General features: G+C 43.2%; 1 protein-coding gene across 2 annotated transcripts in view; it reads left to right on the top strand.

The window, feature by feature from the left end:
* The window catches only part of LOC134568657 (very-long-chain enoyl-CoA reductase-like), a 101,178-nt gene that overhangs the window by 72,722 nt on the left and 2,098 nt on the right, over nucleotides 1-26,358 (top strand). For both annotated transcript variants that reach the window (XM_063427309.1, XM_063427308.1), the window contains exons 2-10: nucleotides 7,094-7,148; nucleotides 11,259-11,306; nucleotides 12,067-12,111; nucleotides 13,412-13,515; nucleotides 14,198-14,313; nucleotides 14,405-14,510; nucleotides 22,198-22,270; nucleotides 22,347-22,390; nucleotides 25,261-25,318. In XM_063427309.1, the coding sequence (XP_063283379.1) occupies nucleotides 7,094-7,148; nucleotides 11,259-11,306; nucleotides 12,067-12,111; nucleotides 13,412-13,515; nucleotides 14,198-14,313; nucleotides 14,405-14,510; nucleotides 22,198-22,270; nucleotides 22,347-22,390; nucleotides 25,261-25,318 (649 nt within the window). The remainder of the gene's footprint in view (nucleotides 1-7,093; nucleotides 7,149-11,258; nucleotides 11,307-12,066; nucleotides 12,112-13,411; nucleotides 13,516-14,197; nucleotides 14,314-14,404; nucleotides 14,511-22,197; nucleotides 22,271-22,346; nucleotides 22,391-25,260; nucleotides 25,319-26,358) is intronic.

The following is a 26,358-nucleotide window of genomic DNA, read 5'->3' as shown; positions in this document are numbered from 1 at the left end:
CCCTAAATTATAATAAGGGGGGGACCTAATGTCCTCCCCCCTGGCCCCCACCCCTGAGCGGCGGGTGGGGGCCCTAAATTATAATAAGGGGGGGACCTAATGTCCTCCCCCCTGGCCCCCACCCCTGAGCGGCGGGTGGGGGCCCTAAATTATAATAAGGGGGGACCTAATGTCCTCCGCCCTGGCCCCCACCCCTGAGCGGCGGGTGGGAGCCCTAAATACTAATAAGGGGGGGACCTAATGTCCTCTCCCCTGGCCTCCACCCCTGAGCAGTGGGTGGGGGCCCTACAGTAAAATAAGGTGGGGGGACCTAATGTCCTCCCCCCCTGGCCCCCACCCCTGAGCTGCGGGTGGGGGCCCTAAATTATAATAAGAGGGGGACCTAATGTCCTCCCCCCTGGCCCCCACCCCTGAGCGGCGGGTGGGGGCCCTAAATTATAATAAGGGGGGACCTAATGTCCTCCGCCCTGGCCCCCACCCCTGAGCGGCGGGTGGGAGCCCTAAATACTAATAAGGGGGGGACCTAATGTCCTCTCCCCTGGCCTCCACCCCTGAGCAGTGGGTGGGGGCCCTACAGTAAAATAAGGTGGGGGGACCTAATGTCCTCCCCCCCTGGCCCCCACCCCTGAGCGGCGGGTGGGGGCCCTAAATATTAAAAAGGGGGGGACCTAAGGTCCTCCCCCCTGGGCCCCACCCCTGAGCGGCTGGTGGGGGCCCTAAATACTAATAAGGGGGGGAACCTAATGTCTTCCCCCCTGGCCCCCACCCCTGAGTGGTGGGTGGGGGCCCTAAATAGTAATAGGGGGGACTTAATTTCCTCCCCCTTGGCCCCCACCCCTGAGCAGTGGGTGGGGGCCCTACAGTAAAATAAGGGGGGGGACCTAATGTCCTCCCCCCTTGGCCCCTACCCCTGAGCAGCGGGTGGGGGCCCTAAATCCTAAAAAGGGGGGACCTAATGTCCTCCCCCCTGGCCCCCACCCCTGAGCGGTGGGTGGGGGCCCTATATACTAATAAACGGGGGGGACCTAATGTCCTCCCCCCTGGCTCCCACCCGTGAGCGGCAGGTGGGGGCCCTAAATACTAATAAGGGGGGGAACCTAATGTCCTCCCCCCTGGCCCCCACCCCTGAGCGGTGGGTGGGGGCCCTAAATAGTAATAGGGGGGACCTAATGTCCTCCCCCCTGGCCCCCACCCCTGAGCAGTGGGTGGGGGCCCTACAGTAAAATAAGGGGGGATAACCTATTGTCCTCCCCCCGGCCCCCACCCCTGAGCGGCGGGTGGGGGCCCTAAAAAAATGTTGTCGTCCCCCTAGGTGACTAGGGGTCCCCAAACCCCTAGTCACCCCCTCCCCCCAAAAAAGTGATCCCCCTACCTACACCCCTCACCCTACAAATAATGAGGGGGGACCTTTAACTAAGGGGGGACCTTTTAACTAAAAAAATTAAAATAACTTACCATTCGATGTTTTCTTTCTTCTAAGATCCTCTTTTTTCAGCCCTCCATGGGTGAAGAAGGATTATTTTTTTTTTATATATTTTTTTGCGCTCGTTTTTTTTTTTTGTTTAATTGCGTCGGTTATTATGTTTTTTATTTGCCCTTTTTTGGGGGCTGAAAAAAGAAGATCTTAGGGGGGGAGGGGGTGACTAGGGGTTTGGGGACCCCTAGTCACCTGGGGGGACATTTTTTTTAGGGCCCCCACCCGCCGCTCATGGGTGGGGGCCGGGGGGAGGACATTAGCTCCCCCCCTTATACCAATTTAGGGCCCTCACCCACCGCTCAGGGGTGGGGGCTGGGGGGAGGACAATAGGCCCCCCCATCGTTTTACTTTAGGGCCCCCACCTGCCGGGGGGGCCATTTTTTATTTTTTTTTAAACAGTGAGCAGCCACAGGCTGCACACTGTTTACTAGACATGCCCCTACTCGCGGTATAGTGAGTAGGGGCAAAATTTACTAATACTAAGTCATTTTTACTTAGTATTAGTAAATTTGTCTAAAAGACCAATTTAGGTCTTTCAGCCTTTTGGTAGATAACTCCCTAATACTGTGGGAATTAGGGAGTTATCTACTAAGCGGCTGCAATAGAAGTTCCGAATTGCGAAAATTCAGAGTTTTGGAATGCCGAACCGAACCGAAAATTTTCCCCATGCACATGCCTAATCTCCTTGTCCCCTTCTCTCATCTTGCCTATGACTTGCTTTATATCCCTTCTGTTGGCATTCATTCTTCCAATGTCCTTCCTCTCTACAATAGGCGCACTGGTTTCTACCTAACTGTGGCCTGACATTCCTCATCTCACCTCCCCATCCCCATCCTCCTTTTCTGCCCACTCCTGTAATTGCTACAGCTAACCTATCCACCTTCCTTTTCATCCTACATTCCTCTTCATGCTTTATTTCAACATCCTTGTTCATATATACTTTGTTTGCAACCTCCATGAACTGTGTAATAGACATCAACAAGCTGCAAACCCTTCCAGCTTTTGTAACTTTCTCCTAATACCGCCCTGGGCCTGGCTGACAAATGCTGTGTTGACCATGCTAGAGTTTTCGGGGGCTTCACGGTTAAAAGGGGTATATAATTGGTACGACTTGAGTAGTCTCTCAAAGAAAGCAATAGGGGATTTGTAAGCTTTTTGTAGAATTTCAGTAGTTTTGGACATATTAATGATCTTTTTCTCACCCACTTTCATGCCTGTAATAATAACTTGTTGATAGGCTTTTAAGTGTGTCATATTGGCACCATTTACAGTCCAGATAGGGTCTGTATTGGGGAAACGAGTAGTAGCCCAAGCCGCTATGTTTGCCTGATTTTGGGTAGGGGCATCTGTAACTGCTGGGATTGGAGGGTACCAGTTGCTATAAGCGTTAGAACGGGAATATAAACATTTTGTGGGGTCATTAGGTAGGTAGAGGAAGGCAGGTCTGACATATTGGTAGTCTGTCTAGTGAGTGGGATATCTTGAACAAGAAGCCTGTGCTGCAACCAAAAAAGACGTCCATTCAGGGTATGAAGAACCAGTGGGGGTAGGTACAGAAATGGGTATGGGCTGGTATCTGAGGTAGGTGAGTGGGTAGGCAGAGACAATGGGGTAGGGGAGGTGGAAACACCAGTTCTGGCTCGAGCGGAAGAGGAAAGGGGGTGGTTAGAGGAGATGAGATTCAGGGGGTAGTGTCCAAAATAGGTGGAGTAGGGGCCTTAGTGGACAAACTGGTTTGGGTAACCATGACGTGGCATTGCTCCTTGTGGCACAACTTAATCCATTTGGGCTGTTTTTTTGTGTGTGTGCGTACGTCTGTCCCCCGGCATACTGGTAATAAGTCTGAACCTGTTGTACTAACTCAGGATCAAGACTACCACAGGAGGGCCACTGGGTTACCAGAACAGGCCATTCTCTGCTACACATAGTAGTCAATCTTTTGGGGGACAGCATTACACCATAATGAATAGCATACCCCTTGGTAAAATTTCTTAACATATATGTTATTGGATCAACAATTTTAGAATCTGCAGCGCCCATTGTTGCAATAGTCTGGTTCGAAATAACACAATATTCAAGCAAAATTACAATTGGCATACAAAGCGCCTTATCCGTAACATGGCGCGGTTGACTGGCCAAAACAAACAAACAAACACACACACACACACACACCAACTCGTTTCACTATATTAATGACGTCTCACACATACAGAACAAAGTCAAAAACCCACCAAAAAGTTATACAATAGACCAGTGTCTTAACCACCCAATATTACTTCAAAACCCGTATTTCAGTCAGGCACTACTTAAAATTCAGTAGTCCGCTAAACAATATATACACCAGAATTTAGCCAGACATTAACTTCATAAATCAGGGTTTAGCTAAACAATATATACACCAGAGTTTAGCTAATCAATAACTCTAGAGACCAGGATCTAGCTGAACGAAATTTACATCAGAATTCAGCCAGACCAATAACTTTTTGGAAACCAGAATCTAACTAAACCTATTTACACCAGGATTTAGCTAGACATACGTTTCTAAACCAGACATAAGCTAAACGGCCTCTCTACAGACCAGACTTGAGCCGCCAGATAGAGCGTGATCAGGGCTCTCTTCTTTCCAGATGGAAAGGCAAGACACCAGTAATAACCAGATATATCAGAATTTCTTACCCCTAAGAGTTTCTTCTTTGGTTCCTGGACCCAGGATCAGAATTAATCAGCGGGACACCCCAATACCCACTGCGCAGAAGCTGATGGTCTCCTGGACGAAGAAGCCCAGTGGCGCCGAGACGAATGGAGGTCCACGCAGTATTAGTCCAGGGGTGTAGCCGTGGAGTGATAGGTGAAATATCACCGTCTCTGCAATGACTTCCCTGCCAATGCACCAGAAATGTTGCCAGAAAACACTGAAGAAGCCACACACAGTCTGGACGCAGGTCAATTCAGGAAGCAAAAACAGATTTATTGTAACTGGCCGGATCTCAGCTGACTCGTGTCCAAAGTCTGAGCACTGGAGTTTTGAATTACAGGCTTTTTATAGACTATACATCCCTCAACTGTATCCTTACACCAGTCTGTAAACTTTATACACAGGATTACCTTATATGGAAAGGCAATAAGGGACTAGGAGAGAATGGAATGTGGTTTCAGGTCTTGCATATGCTCTTTACGTTTGATTACTGTAACTTGACTACATGTAGCTTACAAACAGATTTGTGTACTTGTATATGCCACGTGAAGACTTTAGGCCTAGTAATGTTTGGGCCTAGCTGAGACCCAGTCACACCACCACATTATATTTCAGCCTCCTGTTTGTGATAATCGCAGTGACAGATCCGTATGTGTGTTTTTTTTCGCTTGTCACTGTTTAATTATTTGCAAAACCAGAATTGCTTGAATTGTGTAGAATTATTAGAATTGTTTGTTTTGTTTTACACTCTTACTCTGAATCATCTATTTCAGATTAATCTTCTTTTTACACTCCGTGATTACAGTAAAACACATGAGGCATTATTTCCACATTGTGTTGTGGGTTTCAGAGTGGACTGTTCTGCTTTATCAAACCCTTGAATTAAGATCAAGAGAATATTCAGCATTAACTTACAGTAAAGAAAGTCTAGAATGGATGTCCTTGTCATACAGGCAATGGTTTCACTTACACAGTTCCTGGCAGTACTCCTTAGTAACCATTGTATTCCTGCAATAATACAATATTTGTAAAAAGTAAAATATGAAAATAATGTTCTTCTGATTAATATAACCTTTCACAGTTTATTGCTAGTTCAGAAGAAAGAATGGAAAAAAAGGTCATTATTTAATTAATTGTTTCTCTCTCTAGTTTCTGATGGTTGATTTAACCTTGATTGCAAATGAATTAATTAACATAGTAATACATTTCTTTGTAATAAAATGTAGCATGCCATTGACTCTAGGATGTAAGTGTTAATATCTGCTCTTGCTTTATTTTGCAACAAATTGAATATTGTGACAGACCACGCGGTTACTTACGACTTGTACATGGCTCTCAACCATCGCCTCTCCCTAAAAGAACTATGATCACCCATATAGTCCACCCTCCACCCCATGCTTCCCAGTTAAGCACCCTATCAAGTGATCCTGGTGACGTCAGACCCCCAGAAGGGAGTCTCTGAGGCACAGCGCGCCTGACTGGGTGCAACCTACAAATCACCTGGAAGTAAAAATCAGATCCCAATCCAGTAAAACTTCCTCAAATTTGCACTTCGTCACAGGACCACTTAACAGGGCGTTATTTCAAGGGGTGACAGAGGAGGTGCTGCAGCATCCAACAGAACCAGAGACTTGAGGGAGATCAACATACAGATAAAACGTGCTATTGCTGAAAGTGACCCGGACTTTCCACCCAGCACTATCAATCTCTGTGCTGGATAAAAGGATGCTCGTGGCTCAGTCAAAACTTCACATCAGGAATATTTAGGCTAGGCACCTCAGATCCGAATGCTTTTGGATAGAGCGGGCACCAAGGGGAGAGGTTTCCAGGGGTGGCACTTGTTTAGGGATGCAGGCATGCAATTTAAACTATTATTTAGCACTGCTAATAAAATTATCTGGTCAGGTAGAGGCACCTAGGTGCCAGGTATTGTGAAATATTCATTGTTCTTCTGGGGACCCAGGTATAAAAGTGTGCAATTTACTTCAATAAAACTGTTCTTCACCCTTCACTAAGTCTCGGCTAGTGTTTGGGTGGGACAGCTATAATCACTAAAGGGGAAGGATAATCCTTGGTGGCGACACTTGGGTCCCCTGTGTGTAGAATGCCACAATTCTCATTTGAACTTATGTGATAAACGTATCTAGTACAAGGCTTGGTCTAGTTCTTCTGTTCAATTTCTTGAGCAAATTCCATTCATTTCTGCACATTGCAGCTTTTTTTTTATTCTTTTGCACATGGGTAGTGTGAGTTGAGGATAGTACGCCCCAGAGCCAATTCTTAATATTTGATTACACACAATTATTGCTATTGAGAGAACAACCAAACTAGAATGCTGCGAATGCTGAATCTGTATTGCAGATTGTTTTGTTGATAATTTATTGTTAAAGGAACACTATAGGGTCAGAAATACAAAGCCCCCTTTAAATAATATAAAACTCTCCATTTTGTTTCCAGAGCAGCACGGCTTTGTTGGTGCTGGCTCTGCCGCTTCAGAATTAATGATCTCAGCAAATCCAATGCTTTCCCATAGGGAAGCATTGAGTGGCTATCTCATGTGGCAAAATGCTGCGTTGCGCCAATCAGCATTGACTCAATGCATATCTATGGGGTAAGTTCAGAGCCTCCGTGCAAAGCTAAACATCAGTGCAGCATGTTGTGCAGCCCTGACTCGGGAAGCCCCTTTATTGGCCATTAGCGTGATGGCTACGAGGTGTCCCTAGGCAGTAATGTAAACCCTGCCCTTTTCCTTGAAAAAGCAGTGTTTACATTAAAATGCCAGCAAGGACATGCTATAGACATACATTAAGCTGCAGTTGTTGTTGTTCTTGTGACTATATAGTGTTTCTTTAAATATATATATCCACATTCTTTTTATTACAAGTAAAGGTTGTGTGCTAAAGAGTATTTTTATTTTTCAGGTGGAAATCAGAGACTTGGAAACAAGACAGCATTTGTGCTTTCTAGATAAGGTAGGTGTTAGAAAATGTCATAATTCATAAAACGTTCTGCTTCTAAGAATTATTTGAAAAGAATGTAGTCAAGCTCTTCCATTTAGACATATTTTTTATTTTTTATTTTTTTTTAAATATTAATGAAAACATCAGCTAGGGGAAAGGGAACAGCAGAAAAAGTGGAAATTGTCTCTCCATCCACAATAGTGTGTGTGTGTGTGTGTGTGTGTGTGTATTTGTGTATGTGTGTTTAAACAAAATAGGACATTGTAAAACATACATAAAAATATGATCATCAAACTGTATATAAGACATGGTTAACTCCTGAGAAACTGGTAGCCATGGGATCCACATGTGACCCAGAGTGCTGGAGATGTAAAAATGGAACTAGGGACACTGTTCCACATATGGTGGACATGCCCCTAAATACAGTCTTTCTGGAAAGAGACATTGGATTCTTAATACACTTACAGATGCCCAAATTGCTCTCTCCCCAGATGTCTTCCTACTACAGTTCAGACACTCTAATTTGCTGATATAAGAAGTCAGTAATACCACCTTTGATTAAAGTGGCTCGTAGTTTTGTTCCATGCTTCTGGAGGCAGAAGACTGGGTGAGTAGGACTGATGAGATAAGAACAAATGAAGAGTTTATCCTCTCAGCAGATAGAAAACATACCAGAAGACATGGTTTTAATTGCTCCAGTGGCTGTACTCAGGTGCTGCGGACCCGTGAGGTGAGAGGGAGCGGGAGCACACCGGCTCTGGTGCGTCCTCTTGAGTTGAAGCTAGGTCAACAACCATTAAATGAGAAGTCCGGAGGCATGGGTGGGGTAGTGGAGAGATGTTGGATAACTGTGTGATCAAACTGATTATCTCTCCTTGGTGATGCTCTGGCTCCCTGGGCAATTCTGTGGTGTGTGTGTGTGTGTGTGTGTGTGTGTGTGTGTGTATGAGAGAGGGTAGATCGGCTTCTTTTTCCTCCTTCTCCCCTTCTTTCCTGATCCTTATTACCCATTTCTCTGGGCCCCACACTAATCCTTTTCACTTCCTCTTCTCTTCTACCTATTGCTTGCAAACAAAGCACCTGTCCAAAGGCAAATGCCTCTCATTACATTAATATGTGATTTTTGAGGTGCTCCGGCACCAATGTTTAGTAAAAATTGTTTTACTGTTGATTATTCTGTGTACAATTTTTTTCATAGAAGTTTCTCCGCTGTCTTTTATATATTACATACACCATGTTTAAACCTGATGCAGCTCTCAAACAAACAAACTCTGAATGGAAAAACAAACAAAAACAGAAATCCATTAAAATACAGTAGGATCCATTCCCTAAACACCAATGTATAGTGGACAGAACAGTGGATTGCAAAATTTAGGTTGAAATGGCTAAGCTGTGATCATGGACCAATTACTAAATTTCGTCAAACAAGACTTTAAAAAAAAAAAATAAAAAAATTTAAACCTGAATTTTAATAAACCCAATTGTTTGAATCACAAAAAAAAAAAAAAAAACCATGGAAAAGACCTAGTTATAACAATCATTACATTGCAAAACTGTTTCAAATCTAGCGGCTTATATTAAAGAGTGTCTATCGATTGAAAATATCATTGTATTTGCATACTCCTTTCTTTAGTGAGGCTGGATTTTTTCTGAGATTATTCCATAGTGCAGACATTTCAAAACTCTTAAGAATTAGGTAGCCTACTTTTGTAAGGATGATACTGCAGTTAGTATTTAATAAATCTACAGTATGTCCTATTTTGAAGGTGAATTTAATTGTTTGAAATTGGCAAATTAATGAGTTTAAAAAATCTTTCTGAAGTAGACACAAAATGTATTTTAGAGTTGATTTACCTGAGATAGCAAAAACCAAAACAAATAGAGTGCAAGCAGGTGAAGACTTGTATTTGTGTTAAACTTGTGTTCCTCCAGAGCCATATCCATTCCTTGACTTCTGAGTCCATGCAAGTGGGAGTATTCTCCTTGAATTTAACCCCTTAAGGACACATGACGTGTGACATGTCATGATTCCCTTTTATTCCAGAAGTTTGGTCCTTAAGGGGTTAAAGGAAAGAACACAATGGAGAGCATAAAACCTGCATTAGTTTACCTTAACCTTAAATGCTTTATTCCTAGTCACACTGCCAAGGGTTCAGTTCTGAATTTATGAGCATGTTTGTTTCAAATAATACTTTCAATGAAATGTATCCCCTTGAACAGGTGAATGATGGCCCTAAGATTTTGTCTCTCAGTCCCTTATAAGTCTGTTTACCTTGACCGTAGTTTAATAAACATTATTGTTTTAAGGCTTGATTGCCGTCATCTTTTACCCAATGTGATGGGCCAGTTTGAGGTTAGGTTTAGGGTTGTGTATGCACCCTTCAGAGTAGGAATTCAATGTGAACTTTAAATTTAAGGTCACAAAAGCCAAAGTGAAGCAATTTTCTAAGAGAGCTATGCTTTGAGTTCTGCTACCCTGGCTTACATTTGAAATTCACTTTTAATACTCCCTTTAGTGAATATCCATGAAGTGTACTGTTTGTCATAAACAAAAATGAGTTACCACCATCCTAAAATGGTACCCTTGTCATTTTTTTACCATGAGACCCAATTGCGCAATGCACATTTTTTTTTAACCAGAACCCAAACTAAAGGTGTTATACAAAATGTACTTTTATTCTTATAAAAGTATTTTTATGGAGGGCAGAGCAAGTGATTGACTGGAGCGGATGTGTTTCGCGAAAGCTCCGTAGAGAAATTTGGAAATTGGGCACATACCTCTGAAATCCCAACAATTTGGGGGTTCAAAAAGCTACCCAAGGAGACTGTGAAAAATGGGGTGCAAATCGAAGCAATTGAGAGCCGATGCACAGAATAATAAACAGACGTTTCGGGTACAACCCTTTTTCAATGCACCACGGTGCATTGAAAAAGGGTTGTACCCGAAACGTCTGTTTATTATTCTGTCCTCCAATAAGTTTTGGTAGCACTTTGTTTGTGCACATAGCAACATTTTGCGCAGCCTCTATTTGTTTGATTTGTAATATAGACATACGGTGCCTATTTCTCCTAATGGAGGCTTAGTACCCCCATATAGCCGAAATCATTCAAGTTCTATATCCTCAAAGCTGAGTAGTCACGCTTTATTTGCAGCCATGTAATTGTGTTCCTCGTACTTCTCTTAGTAGGCCTGCTACTTAACTGTCTGCCATCTACCTGTAACAGAAAGGCCTTATGACAGAACAGAATTGAGTTTAATACAGTGCTGACTCAATTATCTCCCAGGCACAGGGGAGAGATTAACCTATTTTGTATGGGAGTATCCTGGACCTAAGAGCCAATGTAATTGTGTGTTGATTTTTACTGTAGTCTTCTCTCAGGTCCAGGGGGGAGTGCCCCTTGCATGGGGACCTGCATATAAGGCCAGTTGTGGCTGCCATTAAAGAGATTTGTTTTACTTTTCATAAAGTCTAGGCTCATGTTTGAGGGATTGGAGAGCTATATTCACTCTGGGGATTGCTATACTCCCTTGGATCATAATCACTAGCTCTTGTAGGAGCTATGCTGCTGTACCTGCTATACTCTCTTGGAGGATAGGTCTTCTCACTGGGAGCTGGATTCAGGAGTTTGGTCCACGGTGAGAAGGGACGGCGAGACCCCAGTCATGCTGTGGCGGCTAACGGGCTACAGTGGTTATGGTGTCTGATGTACTTCTAGTACTTGGTGATACTAGGAAGCAGCGATTGGCCGAGGTACCCAGTCGGGGTGCCAGGCGGTCAGTCACAGTGGCTTTTGAGCAAAGTTATGCCATTCAAACTGTGAAGATATACTACTTTCCTACTAATATTTTACTATTACTCTAGGAGTGTTGGAATAATCATAAAAAATGCTACTTCTAGTGTTTGTTTATTATAAATCTGGGCTTCTCAACCAGTGTTTCTGAAACCTTGAAAATGACAATCCAATTCAGGTTGTCCACATGAGACCATGGGCTATTAGATTTGGGTGGTCTGCATGGAATAATAGTCCAATAAAACTTTTATGTTGGGGTGGCTGTTGCTTCATTAGTTTAATATTTGAGATACTTCTTTATAATTTGTTGCATTTTTTTTTTCCATTCAGGTAGAACCAAACTTAACAATCGGGGATGTAAAGCAGATGTTTCATGCGTGTTGTAAGTATTACTTTAGAATTCATACACTTGCAGAAGTGAACATTTTATTTGTTGCTTTATGAAAAAAAGTGTCACTGACATATTTGAAATTGTGTGAATGGGAAATTGATCATTGCCATGCAGACATTATTTTTTTTTTTTTGGAAGCCAATATGGGCTAAATATATGATATAGGAAAACAAACCACGACCCTCCAATCAGCTGAAAAGCTTGCCTGTGGTGGCTGATACTTCTCTGATTCTATATTAAAGTTGTTGTCTCTGCAGATCTTCTTTGCCTGTTGTGAGAACAGATGCTAGTGTCTAAGACTTTGGTGTTATTTGAGATATAATTGGCCTAGGGTACCTGATCTCCTCATTGCTAGTTAATGTCCTGGATCAAATGACTGTCCCTCCAAGATTAGCCTGATCTCCGGGTTATCAAGGTCCGTTTACAGACATGCAATGTCACAAAATATCAGCCACAAGAGACATAGATTTTCTCCAAGAAGATGGCACAAATGATGATTTTTTGCAGAGTTCTCTCTTATCAGTTTTATTTTGTAGTGTCGGTCATGCACACCATTTGTCCAGGTGGTGGCCACTTGCTTGTATTTCGTTCTGCATAATTTGCCAGTCTTGCCTAAGTATTCTGTAGACTGATCTGATTCACATCTTGGTGAATGCCCCCCTTCTGTAGAATGAACGACTAGGATATAGCAATTGTTGTTGGTGTTTATATTTGTATCAAATGCGAAAATGTTTAATTCTTTGTTTTTAAGATCCCAAGTGGTATCCAGCAAGACAATCTATGCAGTTGGAACCTGGTATGTATAAGCATTCATTATATAACTGCTGATTGGCATTTTCTTGTAGCCTGCAATGTGCTGACCTTATCAGAGATGCAAGAAAAGCAAGAGACTCCAGTTAACATGATGATATTGATTCAGCATGAGTTGGTTTATAAAGAGCATGTAAAGAGGCTATAGACCTGATGGGACAGGTTTACTGCAAATTCTACAGTTTTGAAAAACTTCAATTTCACCGTAGACCGTTTTAGTTATTAAACAGATCATGGTCGTGCATTCTACCAATATTTATAAAGGTGGCAGCTTAGTATTTTTAACTGATGCAAATGTAGCTCTGTTTTCTTTATTGATCAGTTAGAAGGCAGGATAATATTATATGTTCATATATATATCTTTTTTTTTTTTCAAAGTCGCTACCCAGCTGATTTATTTTTACATTTTTTTTCCCAATGTGTATTGCAGTGTGTGTATATTTTTTCATTTTCTTCCCCATCATACATTTTAACTTTTTAACTTAAATGACCACTAAAGCTACCAAGACCACCTTCATAAGCGATCCTGTCATTTTAACCCTTTAATATAAACCTTGCCATAATCTAGGAACAGCAATGTTTTATCTTGTCTGTTGTTGTTTTTTGTTGTTGTTGTTGTCTTCCCCTCCAAATAAACAGTGATCCAAAAGTCCATAAGCAGTTTATACAATATTTGTGTGATACATTCATATTGCAGCTCGTAGATAGGTTAACATATGGCATAACTTTAAAAGGACACTCCAGGCCCCCCAATACACTTCAGGTTTCTGAAATGCTTTATGTGGGAAGAGTGTCCTTTTTTAAAGTTCTTAAAAGTGAAGAGTTCAATAGAAATGAACAATTTTAGAAATTAACATTGTTACACCCCCTGGCTGTAGGGGGTGAGGCAGAGGCAGGAGGCAGGCAATTGACCAGAGCACCTGCCTAGTAAAAAGTTATCTTTGAGCTGCAATTGGGAAGTCTGTGATTGGACAGTCACAGAAAGTCTGGATGGGGTTAGAAGGGTAGGACTTGCAAAGGCTTAATGATTTTATTTGGGCAAAAGTGCCCCGTTAAGCATTTTCCAGTACCAGGCTTATATGCCTCCTGACTTTTTCACTTTTACTGTGAATGCTGAGCCAGCCAAGCCCTGCCAAACCTGAACTCATGGAGATATACCAAACGGTAACCTCCATATCGGCAAATCGCATCATTGACAATTACTAAACCGACAACAAATATAATTTATTTGAACTAATATTGTTGTTTACTACTTAATATTATCCTAATTAATCTTTTCGTCCTAGGGGGTAGAGCTTTAAAGGATGAAGAAATCTTGAAAGATCTTCCAACTGGAACCACTGCTATTTTATATTTTAAAGACTTGGGTTCTCATCTTGGATATACAACGGTAGCTTGTAACTCTTTACTCTCTAGCTTTTACTTAAACGTTCTTTTGGATGGAAATGTCTTATGTGATTAACAATACAAACATCAGCTTATACATAGCTGTGGGTTATATCTCTGAAGTTTCTCTTCTAATTCTTTACAGGGTTTGTTTGTGTGTTTATTTGTATGTTTTCTGGTGAACAACTGGTCTCTTGTTTTATCGAGACCAGTTTATCTGTAATGGAAACATCAGGCCAGTACAGGGTGCATTTTAAATCTAATGCCAAACTGGTAGCATAGCTCATTTAGAGAATGTTTCCAATTCAGCTATTTTAACCTTAAATTTTAAATTCACTTGGAATTCTCACTTTAGTGAGTAACCCTGATTCTCATTGGCCACTGTGATGGGAGTTTAAGATGTGCTGCTTTGTGCGTACATTACTATCCTAACGTTGTGGTCTGCATCAAGTGGATCAATGTTGGGACTTTCCTCATCTGCACCCAGCACTTCCAACCAATCAATGCTGCACAAAGTTTGGATAGATAATCTGACAGAAAATGATGGTACAGCACCGAAAGACTCCTAGCACCAGTAATCACTCCAAAAAGCTGTAGTCGTCATTGGATTCAGAGTGTTCCTTTCTGCAGAGATTCCAGCTACATCATTGATTTTAAAACTGTTTTGCGTTTGCCTTGTTTTTCAGATATTTCTTGCGGAATACTCGGGGCCTCTCTTGGTTTATTTTTTGTTTTATTTAAGGCTGCCTGTTTTCTATGGCACAACAAATACCTTAACATCCAGTCCACATTCAGTAATACAGTAAGTCTGTACTAAACATCTGTGATGAATCCAATTGGAGAAGAGCTTTTTTCCATCACACATTAAAATTGTAATTTTTTTTTTTCTTCAGCTTAGCTTGCTGTTGTCATACTTTCCACTATATCAAAAAAGCAATTGAAGTTTTATTTGTGCATCGGTTTACCCATGGGACTATGCCATTAAGGAACATGATAAAGGTAACTTTTTCTGCCATTATCTAATTGAACATTTACGTATTCATTTATTAACAGGTTAGTCAACCTTGGAGAAGGCCTGCCTTAATGTAATTGGATAATGAAGGAAGCGGTCTATGTAGCAGATTTTGCCTTTTTAATAACTTCTGCTCGTGTGTGTGCTCTAACGAGGAATGTCATGACTGGCTAAAAATGTACAGAGATGCCCATTGGCTTAATCTACAAATGTAAACCTGTTTACTTGATATTGGGTGTTCCATGTAACTTTTATTTGTGCTCTTTAGCAGGGCAGGAGATTGGCCAAACACAGACCCACAGAAAAAAGAAAATCACTGTGTCCAATTATAACACAAAGACCAATATCTGACTTCACTGTTTATTGAATTATCCAATAAGGATCCAAATATGTATTCACTCAATTGGTGTGCCTCAAGGATGATTGATCCCAAACAGCCATAATAAAAATAGACTCCCAAACTGATAAAAAAAAAAAGACATGATTGTAACGGACCGTTTCAGCATAAAAGGGGAAAAATCTGTTTAGGCGATAATCCCCTTTTCACAAAAAGGCACAGCTACTGTAAAAGCACCAAAACTCACGAATTGGATATAGGTGAATGCACCAAACTCCCGAACTGTATGGAGTATATCAACTGATATACTTTGTAATATAGACATACAGTGCCTATTTCTCCTAATGGAGACTTAGTACCCCCATATAGCCGAAATCATTCAAGTTCTATATCCTCAAAGCTGAGGAGCCACGCTTTATTTGCAGCCATGTAATTGTGTTCCTCGTACTTCTCTTAGTAGGCCTGCTACTTAACTGTCTGCCATCTACCTGTAACAGAAAGGCCTTATGACAGAACAGATTCCATCTTATGACCAAGTTTATAAACCTGCAGACTGCTTTTATTTGCTCATTAATGTTCTCTCAACATGTATATGGCTGAACACAATGCACAGCTCCTTTTTTTTTTTTCCTCTCTCAAAAATGCCTCCTTTCACGTGTGGTGTATTTTCCTCTATATGACCGAATATCTTGTTGTATTGTGATGACTAATATTGTTGCTTATCCACATGTGAGTGGCCAGACTCCATTATGCACATGGTGACACAGAAACAGACTATCACTTTAAAATACATACAGACACATTTTATACATAAAACACAGACATGTAACATATCCCCAGATAGCTCAGGTCTGGGTGCATATTATTAGGTGAATGGCACCCAGATCACACAAATATATTTTAATTGCCATGGAGCCAAAGTCTTTAATTATACGAACAGGCTCCATGGCAGGCTATCTGGGTTACTACAGTTCACATAAAACAAACTACCGAATTTCCCTGCATTCACCAAATCCATACAAATGAGAACCAGGGGCTGGAGGTTCAGCGGTGCCTGCACGGAAAAGTGTCCGATTTTGGTGCATGAAAGCCGGGCAGAAAAGTGCTGGCTGCCCGGGGAGCTCCAGACCAGCGCCACCTAGCGGCCGCTAAGTGTAACAGCGGCCACACAGTTAATAGGCAATTAACCGCAGCTTCAGGGAGGTAAATTGGCAGCACACTCCAGCTTCTGGGTGGCCAATTAACAACGCCGGCCGGCTTCCCACGGCTCTGGGGAGGTTGGTGAACGGCTGTTTGTTCGGTAGATGAAATCTACCGAACTGCTGTGCAGAAAGGGAGAAATAAATCCTTCTGCACAGTAAAATTAACCCTTTAGCTGCCGGTCCATAGTCCAGAGGCAGCAGGCGGGCAACCAGGCTCCTCCAATACAATGTGGCGAGATTGGTTTCGTCACAATGATCACTAATCTGTCCCACTGCTCTCCATCCCCATAGGTCAGCTTGGGGATGTCCAGGGTGCTCACGGTCACTTCTCGAGTTCAGTCTGGTGGGATAACCTGTTGGCATTGCCGTGTTGCTTACTGGGGCAGTAATGTATGGTAAAATCCTGGGGCTGGAGGACCAAGCTCCACCACAAGATTCTGGCAATGTCCCCTGCCACCCTGGTCAGCCATACCAACGGGTTGTGATCCGCGAGCAGGGAAAATTATTGTTCATACAAATACAGTTGCAGCTTTTTGAGGGCCAGGTACTCCTTCTCAATGGTGATGTAGCTCACTTTTCAAGGTGACCGTTTGCAGCTCAAGTAAGCCAATGGGTGCTCGATGCCATCCGCTCTGACCTGGCTCAATACCAACCCAACCCAAACATGGAGGTATCTGTGTGTGAAAGTGTTTAGTTGGGTCAGAACCTGCCAGAACCAGGGCATTAATCAATGTATTTTTCACTGTTGGAATGCCTGCTCCCATTCCAGAGACCAGACTACCTGTTGGAAGGTTTTTCTGGATCAGGTCCGTGAGGGGTTTAGCTAGGGTCTATAGTTTGGGACGAATGTGTGATAATAGCCAGTTTGCTACGTCCACTATTTTGGCCTTTACTGGCTGCTGCATCATGCACCCCACCTGGTGCCATAGGTACTGTACTTCTGTCATCCCTTTGTGACACTTTGCTGGTTTCAGAGTTAAGCCAGCTTTTCTAATCATATCTAGTACAGCACTAATATGACCTAGGTTCTCTTCCCACTTGGAGCTAAATAATGCAATGTTGTCTATGTATGCAAGGCATAATCCTGGAGGCAATAGATGAGCCAATCCACAATCCTTTGTAAGGTGGCTGGGGCACTCTTCATCCAGAATGGCAGGACCCTAAATTTGTAGAAGCCAAACTGGGTGACGAAGCCTGACATGGGGACTGTCATTGCACAAGTCTATTGTAGTTGGGTATCTTCCCCTGGCAATGCGATCTAATAGTTCATTTATTCGGGGCATGGTATAGGTGTCTGACACAGTTTTGCTGTTTAGCTTCCAGTAGTCAAAACAGAAGCGGGTAGCACCATCCCGCTTCGGTACTAACACTACCGGAGAAGCCCACGGGTTGTTAGAGGGCTCAATAACTCCTAGCTGGATCATTTCATGAATTTCTTTCCTCCTCTCCATGCTAACTGCTTCAGGGATATGATATTGTGGCTGACTTAGGGATAAAGGGGTCTGTATGTTTCCACTCTGTCCCATTAAAGCACTTGCACAGTAAGTTTGTTTAAAGGTAGTAGGGTGAGATCTGGATAGGCTTAATGCCACAGAGCTTCCAGGGTTGGTTGGTGACTTCGACAGTGAAGTGGGTGGCCTAATCCGAGATCTCCTGGGGAAATCCGACTCAGGAAAAGATTTGAACCAGAGCACCTGCCACTGTCTCAGTGTGTATTTGTAAATGCAACTGCCTCTGGGTACCTAGTCTCATTGACCACCACAATGAGAATGTACTACTTACCTAAGGGACTAGGTTTAGCTAGGCACCCTACAATATCTGCAGCCACCCGGTTAAACGGCTTCTCCACAATGGATAGGGGGTGCAGTTTAGCCTTGTGGTGGTCTTCCTGCTTCCCCACCCACTGACAGGTGTCACATGTCTGACAATACCGTCAGATGTCTTTGGAGATCCCAGGCCAGAAGTAACTTTGGTTTAGCTGGTATTTGGTGTGGCTTACTTCCAAGTGTCCTGAGAGGGGAAATATCATGCGCGATCTTCAGTAGCACTCTGCTATTCTTTTGGGCACACTATAAATTGTTTAGTCTGGATCGGTTCCAACCCTGTCATCCTCCTTTTGGACACCCAATACAGCACCTTGCCAAGAGAATCTTTCTCCCTCTAACCCGCCCTATTTGTCCCTTTCCCTGTCTCGGTACACCTGCAGAGATGAATCCTCTACTACCTCTCTTCCAAACTCAGCTGGGGTATTCCAGGGATGGGGGCTATGGTCACAGTCTGAGTAGGGGCAGAGTGTCCTACCTGGATCTCCAGGTAGAGCTGAATCGTGCAGCACATGCTTGTTGTCTAGTGGTGACTAGGTTTGCATCCTTTGCCAGTGTGCTGCAGAATGCTGATAAGCTGGCCCAAGTCATTGCCCAGCAAAACCTCTGCTGGCAAATCTTTCATCAGTCTGATTTCAGCATCTCTAGACCCAGGGCCTCAATTTAGGTGCACCCTAGGTGTGTCCAGTAGTCTGCCCTGACAGCCACAGATTGTCTGGTCTGGTTTGCTTCAGGAATAAAGTGTTGCTTAAAGGAGCACTATAGTGCCAGGAAAACAAACTTGTTTTCCTGGCACTATAGGGTCATTAGTTCCCCCCCACCCCTAGAGGCTGGATTAACCCTCAGTGTAAACATAGCAGTTTTAAGCTGCACGGTTAAAACTAGAGGGACCTGGCACCCAGACCACTTAATTGAGCTGAAGTGGTCTGGGTGCCTATAGTGGTCCTTTAACAAGGGTGAGCATGTCACTCAGCTCATGTACTTAATCCATACAGCCTGGCAATGATGCTGGCAGTTGTCAGTGGCTGTTTGTATTGGGTCAGCCTCATGTAGAATTCCCCACATTTCCTCTATGGGGGTGGATCAGGTCTTGCCCGGGATAGTAGTGGTGTGGTGAACAGTTTCTCCTTGTAGTGGACCCCTGGTAACCCGACCGGTTACCTCCGCTAATCCCCTTCCTTCAGCTATTCAGGAACCCTTACAACAAGCAGGCATCCATTTCCCCCCAGTAACTGGACAACACACAGCTCTGGGAGTACAACAGATATTAAACTCTGTTTATTTCGTCACACAAGGTTTTACATGCACAGACCCCTACAGGTGGTCTCCAACACAAAACAGGGGTTTCCATCCCAAGAAGCCGATGGGAGATGAAAGAGGGATAACGTCCTGCTGTGACAGGAAAAGGAAGTGAGAGGCACAGATAAGCAATCAAGCAATACATTTCACTTAACTATATTTTACAGAGCTGCTGCCCCCCCTTTGTTGACCCACAGCGGCATATACAGACACATGTAAAATGGTCCCAAAAATGGCACTGCAAGCTTGTGGACTGCGCCAAACAAATTAGGCCATCCATCACATATCTCCCCCTGTAGAAATAGACCCACGACAGCATGCAAAAAGTTGTCAGGACCCCCTTGAGTCTACAGTCAAATTCCTTGGGGGTGCAATGTGACTGGACAAGTGGGGGGGGGGGGGGGCACATGGGGGTATGGCACTCAGTGGTGGTGTTCCACCACACATCTCCCCCTTGTCCACCTCCGACAGCCACAGCATAATCCACACGGATCAGCTTGCTGCCTTCTGGAGTGGACACATAGTCGGGGAGTGGCATGCCTGCAACAACACTTGTCCTTGGCCAGCCCCTACAGTCCTGGGGTCTGGCCGGCTTGGCACCCTGCACCCTCCTAGGTACAGGGGGACATAGACATAAGGTGCCTTTAGCCAGGGAGGACACCCAGCCCAGCCTCCGGTACAGAGGGGCCTCTGAGCACTCCAAAACTCCCACTTATCTCCCTGGATGCACACTGCAGCTGGGGAACAAGACCAGTTGTCTCTGTTCCCTGGACCTCAGACTGCCGCTGAGGAACGAGACCAGTTGCCTTCACTCCCAATAACTCCCACTGCCGCTCTGCTTTGCGCTGCAGGTGCCTGGCCACGATATTCCTTGTGTCCTGTACATATTTCTCAGTTGGGTCCATAGAAAGCCAGCAGCCTCATCAGCAGATTGTCAAACTCTTCCTTACTGTAGCTGGGCGCCATGCTTGTTTGACTAACGCTGGCTCCATTCTGCTGGAAAGTGCCATCCCACCACTTGCCGCCAATTGTAGCGGACCCCTGGTAACCCGACCGGGACACATGTTGGTATGGCACTCAGTGGCGGCGTTACGTCACACTCCTGATAGCAATGGACCATTGCTCGGGCAGCTGATGCCAGTCGAAGCCATGGGGTCCAATTCCTCTCCTGAGGGCATTTCCGGTGCACGCACCCATATTGTCTGCAGGCATGGCCTGGAGGACCCAGTTTAGGTGCTGTCTGCATAGCTGCTGTTCTAATGGGTGCTCCAGTGCATTGGGGTATGGCCAGTCTGGTGCTGATGTTGGCAGGGCGGTATGCTGGCTTTTGGTGTTGACGGGCATACTGGTACTCATCAGTCAATTGGGGGTTAGTGGCCGTCTGTCCCATGCCCATTGTTGCACTTTGTGTGCTACGTTATTATACTACTCCTACATCCTCCATTGTAGTCACTTGGCAGCCCAGGATCGAGTTCATGGCTGCTCGGTGTGTTCTGCAGGTCCACTCTGCATATCCCGGAATCACTGGCGATATATCTCAGTAGTGCTTGTGTACTGGGCCATGAGTACTTCCTTGACACGATCATTATTCCTTAGCTCTGCATCAGGGACAGTCCGATAAGCCTCGGCAGCCTGCCCTGAGAGCTTTCCAGCAAGCTTTTTTTGCAGGGACATTTTGGAGGCTGGCGTCGCACCTCCTAGCTGCTTCATCCCTTCCATCTGGATTTGGTGGGCTCTGTCCTGCTCTGCCATTAGGAAGGTGTTCACCTCTTCCATGGTGCGCTGGATCGTCTCTGCTGATGGGTTGAGCCATAATAGTACAGTCGCAGCTTCATCTTGCTGTGGAACTCATGTTGTTCAAATGACTAGTTCGAGGATGCACTGCTGGCTTTGTCAACCTCCATCAGTTCAGCAATTAGGATATTCTTTTTGACTTGTTGCTTGCTATTCTTCCTCTCGCCTCCATCAGTTCCTTTTAAGGTGCTTCGCGTAAGTCGGCTCCATCCACTTCTTGAGCACCTTGGTCCACTGAACTCGGTGGTCTTCAATGGGCGGTTCTCCTTGTTACTGGAACATCCCAACACTTGCCACCAGTTGTAGTGGAGCTCAGTACTCAGGCTGAGTACCTCTGTTGAAGCCTTCTTATTCCAAGATAAAATTGTACTTAAGTGATTTATAGATCACTGCGGGTCACCACCCAAGCAAGATGAAGCCCTACCCTGAAACCATGGGTCCCTGACAGGATCTGTTACACATAGTTTAGGCTAAATTAGCTAAGCTATGATTTAGGTACCTTGGAGAGCTTTTACATCCGATTTAACCTTCATTTTACAATTTGTTTTTAATTAATTGCAATTTGGAGTTTAGTAAATAAACAGCCATAATTAAGTTTTCAAGGACTGTCGTTCCTTCTGCCTCTTAAGTATTTGGGCTATTACTGTACCACAGAGATCACGTGTGAATATGATGTAGTTTAGAAACCAAAGGATTAAATGGGGTACTCGACAATGAATTTCCATTCCTCACCCCTCTTCTCATATGTAGACTACAAAATGTTGATTCACTTTTTAAAATATTATTTATTTGAGATTATCTACTGCACTTTTACCTGAGAAACCACAATGCTGTATCTTGCCCATCACTCAGCAGACCTTGCTAGACCTTTGTGAATGCAGAGTGCTATTCAGGCACATTCTGTACTTTTGCTATTATAGAAGAATAAACAAGAACCAAGACTTACGTTGGTTGTTCTATTATGTATGCTATGTTTTCAATCTACCTTTCATTTACTATTTAAGTAGTTGGGTAAAAAAAAAACATATGTCCCTTTCTAGTAGACTTTTAAACTTTTAAACATACATCATGCATGCCTAATTTACAGGGAAAGAAAACTGAAGAAAATATGGCAATTTGTTGAAAATGTATGTTTTTAATTGCTGCCCATTACTTTTAATATTCCCTATATTTAATACATCTGTGCATTTGATTTTTTTTTTTTTTTTTTCTTTTTCAGAACTCTTATTATTACTTGGGATTTACAGCCTGGTTTGCATATTATATCAATCACCCGCTATACACACCACCTAGTAAGTCTGACCAGTGACAGGTAACGCCTGAATCTATCATGCACCATGATTTTCTGACTTGTTTTTGTTTTTACAGGTTTTGGAAAAATACAGATTGCTTTGTCCTTGATCTTGTTCCTGGTAGGTTACATGCATGACTATAATTTTGGAATGGCCACTCATTTATAATCCATTGTTTTTTTTTTTGTTTTTTTTTGTATGTGTTTTCTTGTAATTTAAAAAAAAATTGTGTTTTTATAGAATATAACGGTTAGCCTTGATACATTAGATTTCTATTCCATGAGATATTTTACATCTTAAACTAGCGGGTGTAGAAACTACAGCTCCCATGTAGCTTTACTACTTTTAAAGGGGCCCTATAGCTTTCAGAACCACCTTAGCTTAACCCCTTAAGGACATGTGACATGCCATGATTCCCTTTTATTCCAGATGTTTGGTCCTTAAGGGGTTAAAGGGACACTATAGTCACCAGAACTGCAGTTTACTGTAGTTGTTCTGGTGAGTATAATCAGTCCCTGCAGGCTTTTTGATGTAAATATTGTCTTTTGAGAGAAAAGGCAGTGTTTACATTGCAGCCTAGGAACACCTCTAGTGGCCACTCCTCTAGAGGTGCTTCCCAGGTTGACGTTCAGAGTCTCCACACTCTGCATGGAGACACTGAAACTTCCTCATAGAGATGCTTTGATTCAGTGCATCTTAACGAGGAGATGCTGACTGGCCAGGGCAACATTTGGTTCCACCCTAACCCCGCCTCCTTGGCAGAGATCATTGGCAGAGATCATTACTTCTGATGTCAGCCAAGTAGGTGTACATGTTTGTGTTCCTGACCCTATAGTGTTTTACACATTTTATGTGTATAGATCAATCCCCTGCAATCTCACTGCTCAATTGTCTGTCATTTAGGAGTGAAATTTTATTTGTTTGTGCATCCCTAGTCACACCTCCATGCATGTGACTTGCACAGCCTTCATACACACTTCATGTGAAATCTAATCTTTACACTTTATTGTACAGTCTGTTTAATTTAGAATATCTCCTGCATGAACAGAAACAAGTGATTTACCTCCTAAATGGCAGAGAATTGAGCAGGTGACTGTAGTGTCTCTTTACAGCTGGAAAAGCATCACAAGGTTTGTGGCTCTGCAACCGGTTTGGATCTGCCTCCGGCAACTTACACAATCGCCTGCTTTCTGAATATTATAGATAATCCACTTATAAGTGGTAGTTGTAGTGGTAGTGAAATAAGTGGTAGTTAATGCAATGTTAAACACATACACACACCAGGCAAGCCATAAGACTTGATTTTCCTACAGAAATCTCACTTTAACAGTGCTCTCACTACTGCAAGGGATTATGGGTAGGCGTATGCAAATTATCTCAACAGAGAACCATATTTTTGCCTCATAATTCCTCTTTATACATGGATTCCTTGGAGTATGTGTCTGCTGCATACAACAGCTTTGAAACACAACACGCTGATGAGTTGAGATCTCAACGAAACAGCTGTCCATGACTGGCATTGCACCTCTTCCTGAGTTGTGTTTCAAAGCTGTTGTATACAGGAATCCATGTATAAAGAGGAATTATGAGGCAAAAATGTGGTTCTTTGTTGAGCTCATTTGCACATGCCTACCCAGAATCCATTGCAGCAGTGAGAGCACTGTGAAAGTGAGATTTCTGTGGGAAAAGAAAGTCTTATGGCTTGCCTGGTGTGTGTATTTGTGTTTAACATTGCATTATATATGTACCGTATATACTCGAGTATAAGCCGACCCGAATATAAGCCGAGGCCCCTAATTTTTCCCCCCAAAACTGGGAAAACGTATTGACTCGAGTATAAGACTAGGGTGGGAAATGCAGCAGCTACTGGTAAATTTCTAAATAAAATTAGATCCTAAAAAAAATATATTAATTGAATATTTATTTACAGTGTGTGTATAATGAATGCAGTGTGTGCATATGAGTGCAGCGTGTGTGTGTATGAGTGCAGCGTGTGTGTGTATGAGTGCAGCGTGTGTGTGTATGAGTGCAGCGTGTGTGTGTATGAGTGCAGCGTGTGTGTATGAGTGCAGCGTGTGTGTGTGTGAGTGCAGCGTGTGTGTGTGTGAGTGCAGCGTGTGTGTGTATGAGTGCAGCGTGTGTGTGTATGAGTGCAGCGTGTGTGTGTGTGTGAGTGCAGCGTGTGTGTGTGTGTGAGTGCAGCGTGTGTGTGTGTGTGAGTGCAGCGTGTGTGTGTGTGTGAGTGCAGCGTGTGTGTGTGTGTGAGTGCAGCGTGTGTGTGTGTGAGTGCAGCGTGTGTGTGTATGAGTGCAGTGTGTGTGTGTATGAGTGCAGTGTGTGTGTGTATGAGTGCAGTGTATGAATGCAGTGTGTGCAGGGCCGGTGCAAGGATATTTTGCCCCCCCCCCCATATGTCCTGACCTCCCCTCCTCCTCTCTCAGTGGTCCTTACCTCCCCACCCCTAGTGGTCCTTACCCTCCCCACCCCTAGTGGTCCTTACTTCCCCCTCCCCTCCCCTAGTGGTCCTTATCCCCCCCTCCCTCCCATAGTGGTCCTTATCCCCCCCTCCCTCCCATAGTGGTCCTTATCCCACCCCCTCCCTCCCATAGTGGTCCTTATACCCCCCCCCCTCCCACAGTGGTCCTTATACCCCCTTTTTTTATTATTATTTTTTTTATTATTATTATTATTATTTTTTATTATTATTTCTTATTTTATTTATATTTTTATTTATTTTTCGTCCCCCCTCCCTGCTTGATACATGGCAGGGAGGGGGGCTCTCCTTCCCTGGTGGTCCAGTGGCAGTTCAGAGGCAGTTAAATTGCCATAATACAGACCTTGACTCGAGTATAAGCCGAGTTGGGGTTTTTCAGCCCAAAAAATGGGCTGAAAAACTCGGCTTATACTCGAGTATATACGGTATATATTATACATTTTTATTGTGCCTTTCTTGTTCTCACCATATGTTGCATTATCTTTTCTTCTTACAGATATGTGAAACGGGCAACTTCTCTGTTCATGTAGCACTCAACAGCATGAAAGCAGATGGTACATATTTTTTTTATTTTTTATTTATTTTTTAAATTTTTGTTGATGTCCCTTTAGTCATTCATATTTAGAAACACTGAGGGTGTTCTTTATAGAAACTATCTTTAATTGAAATCCAAATCACAAATCTAAACTAAAAAAGCCAATGTTTGAATATGGCTCAGTGGAAATTTGCCATTTTGGACTTCATTTTTCAATTCAGTTTTCCATTCACTACAATTTGCTTTTTAGCAAACAAACTCTTACAATGAGTATTGGGTAGTAGTAGTGGTGTGGGGTTAAGAGGAGGTGTTTTCTGTTGGGTCACTAATGGCACAAACCTCTCTCAGTGCTACCTGAAATCATCATTAAAAGCTGTGGGAAGGAAGTGGCGCATTTTGTGGTGCGTTTCTTTGTTAAAGTGCTTTGAAAGATGGGATGTGTACTATGCTGCTTTTGCTTGTTCATATTCACAATTGTGGTATGCCAATTTTATTATGTATTCATCATGAATCTTTTTTTTTTGGCTGAGACTATCCAAACAAAATATTAGTGCAAGCTATATTCCTGAGCCTCAGCTGCCACCATTTTAGTTCAGCTCAATCATTGGTTTGTAATACAGCTGCTGCTATGAATCCAATTCAACAATAAGTTGAATTAAAATGGCAGTAGCTGCTCTTGGGCTCTTCCCCTGTCTAAGTCCTTGGATAGACTGATTCCTCGAACAGAAACTACTAAACAAAATCTCACTAGCCGCTAGGAGAGCAAAAGCTCAGTTGTGGATGCAGGTAGATACACCATGCATCGCAACAGCCTTACAAGCAATATGGCAGCTATGGGCATCTTATGAGGAACACCAGGGCCAGTAGCCTTAAATGGGAAACTATGTATCGATATCTCCCCAATGGAGAGATCTATACATTTGTTTTTCTTTTTGAATTATTCTCCTGTTGTATCTTTATTTTCTGTTACTGTTACAATGCAGGCCGTGGGTGCGATATGTTTTTATTGTGCTTTGTTGCAGCTAATACCTTGCTATCCTGTTGCACGGCTAGTTGTAC

The sequence above is a fragment of the Pelobates fuscus genome, chromosome 7 (genome assembly GCF_036172605.1).
Source record: "Pelobates fuscus isolate aPelFus1 chromosome 7, aPelFus1.pri, whole genome shotgun sequence".
NCBI classification, from domain to species: domain Eukaryota; kingdom Metazoa; phylum Chordata; class Amphibia; order Anura; family Pelobatidae; genus Pelobates; species Pelobates fuscus.
This window is presented reverse-complemented; position numbering and strand designations above follow the sequence as displayed.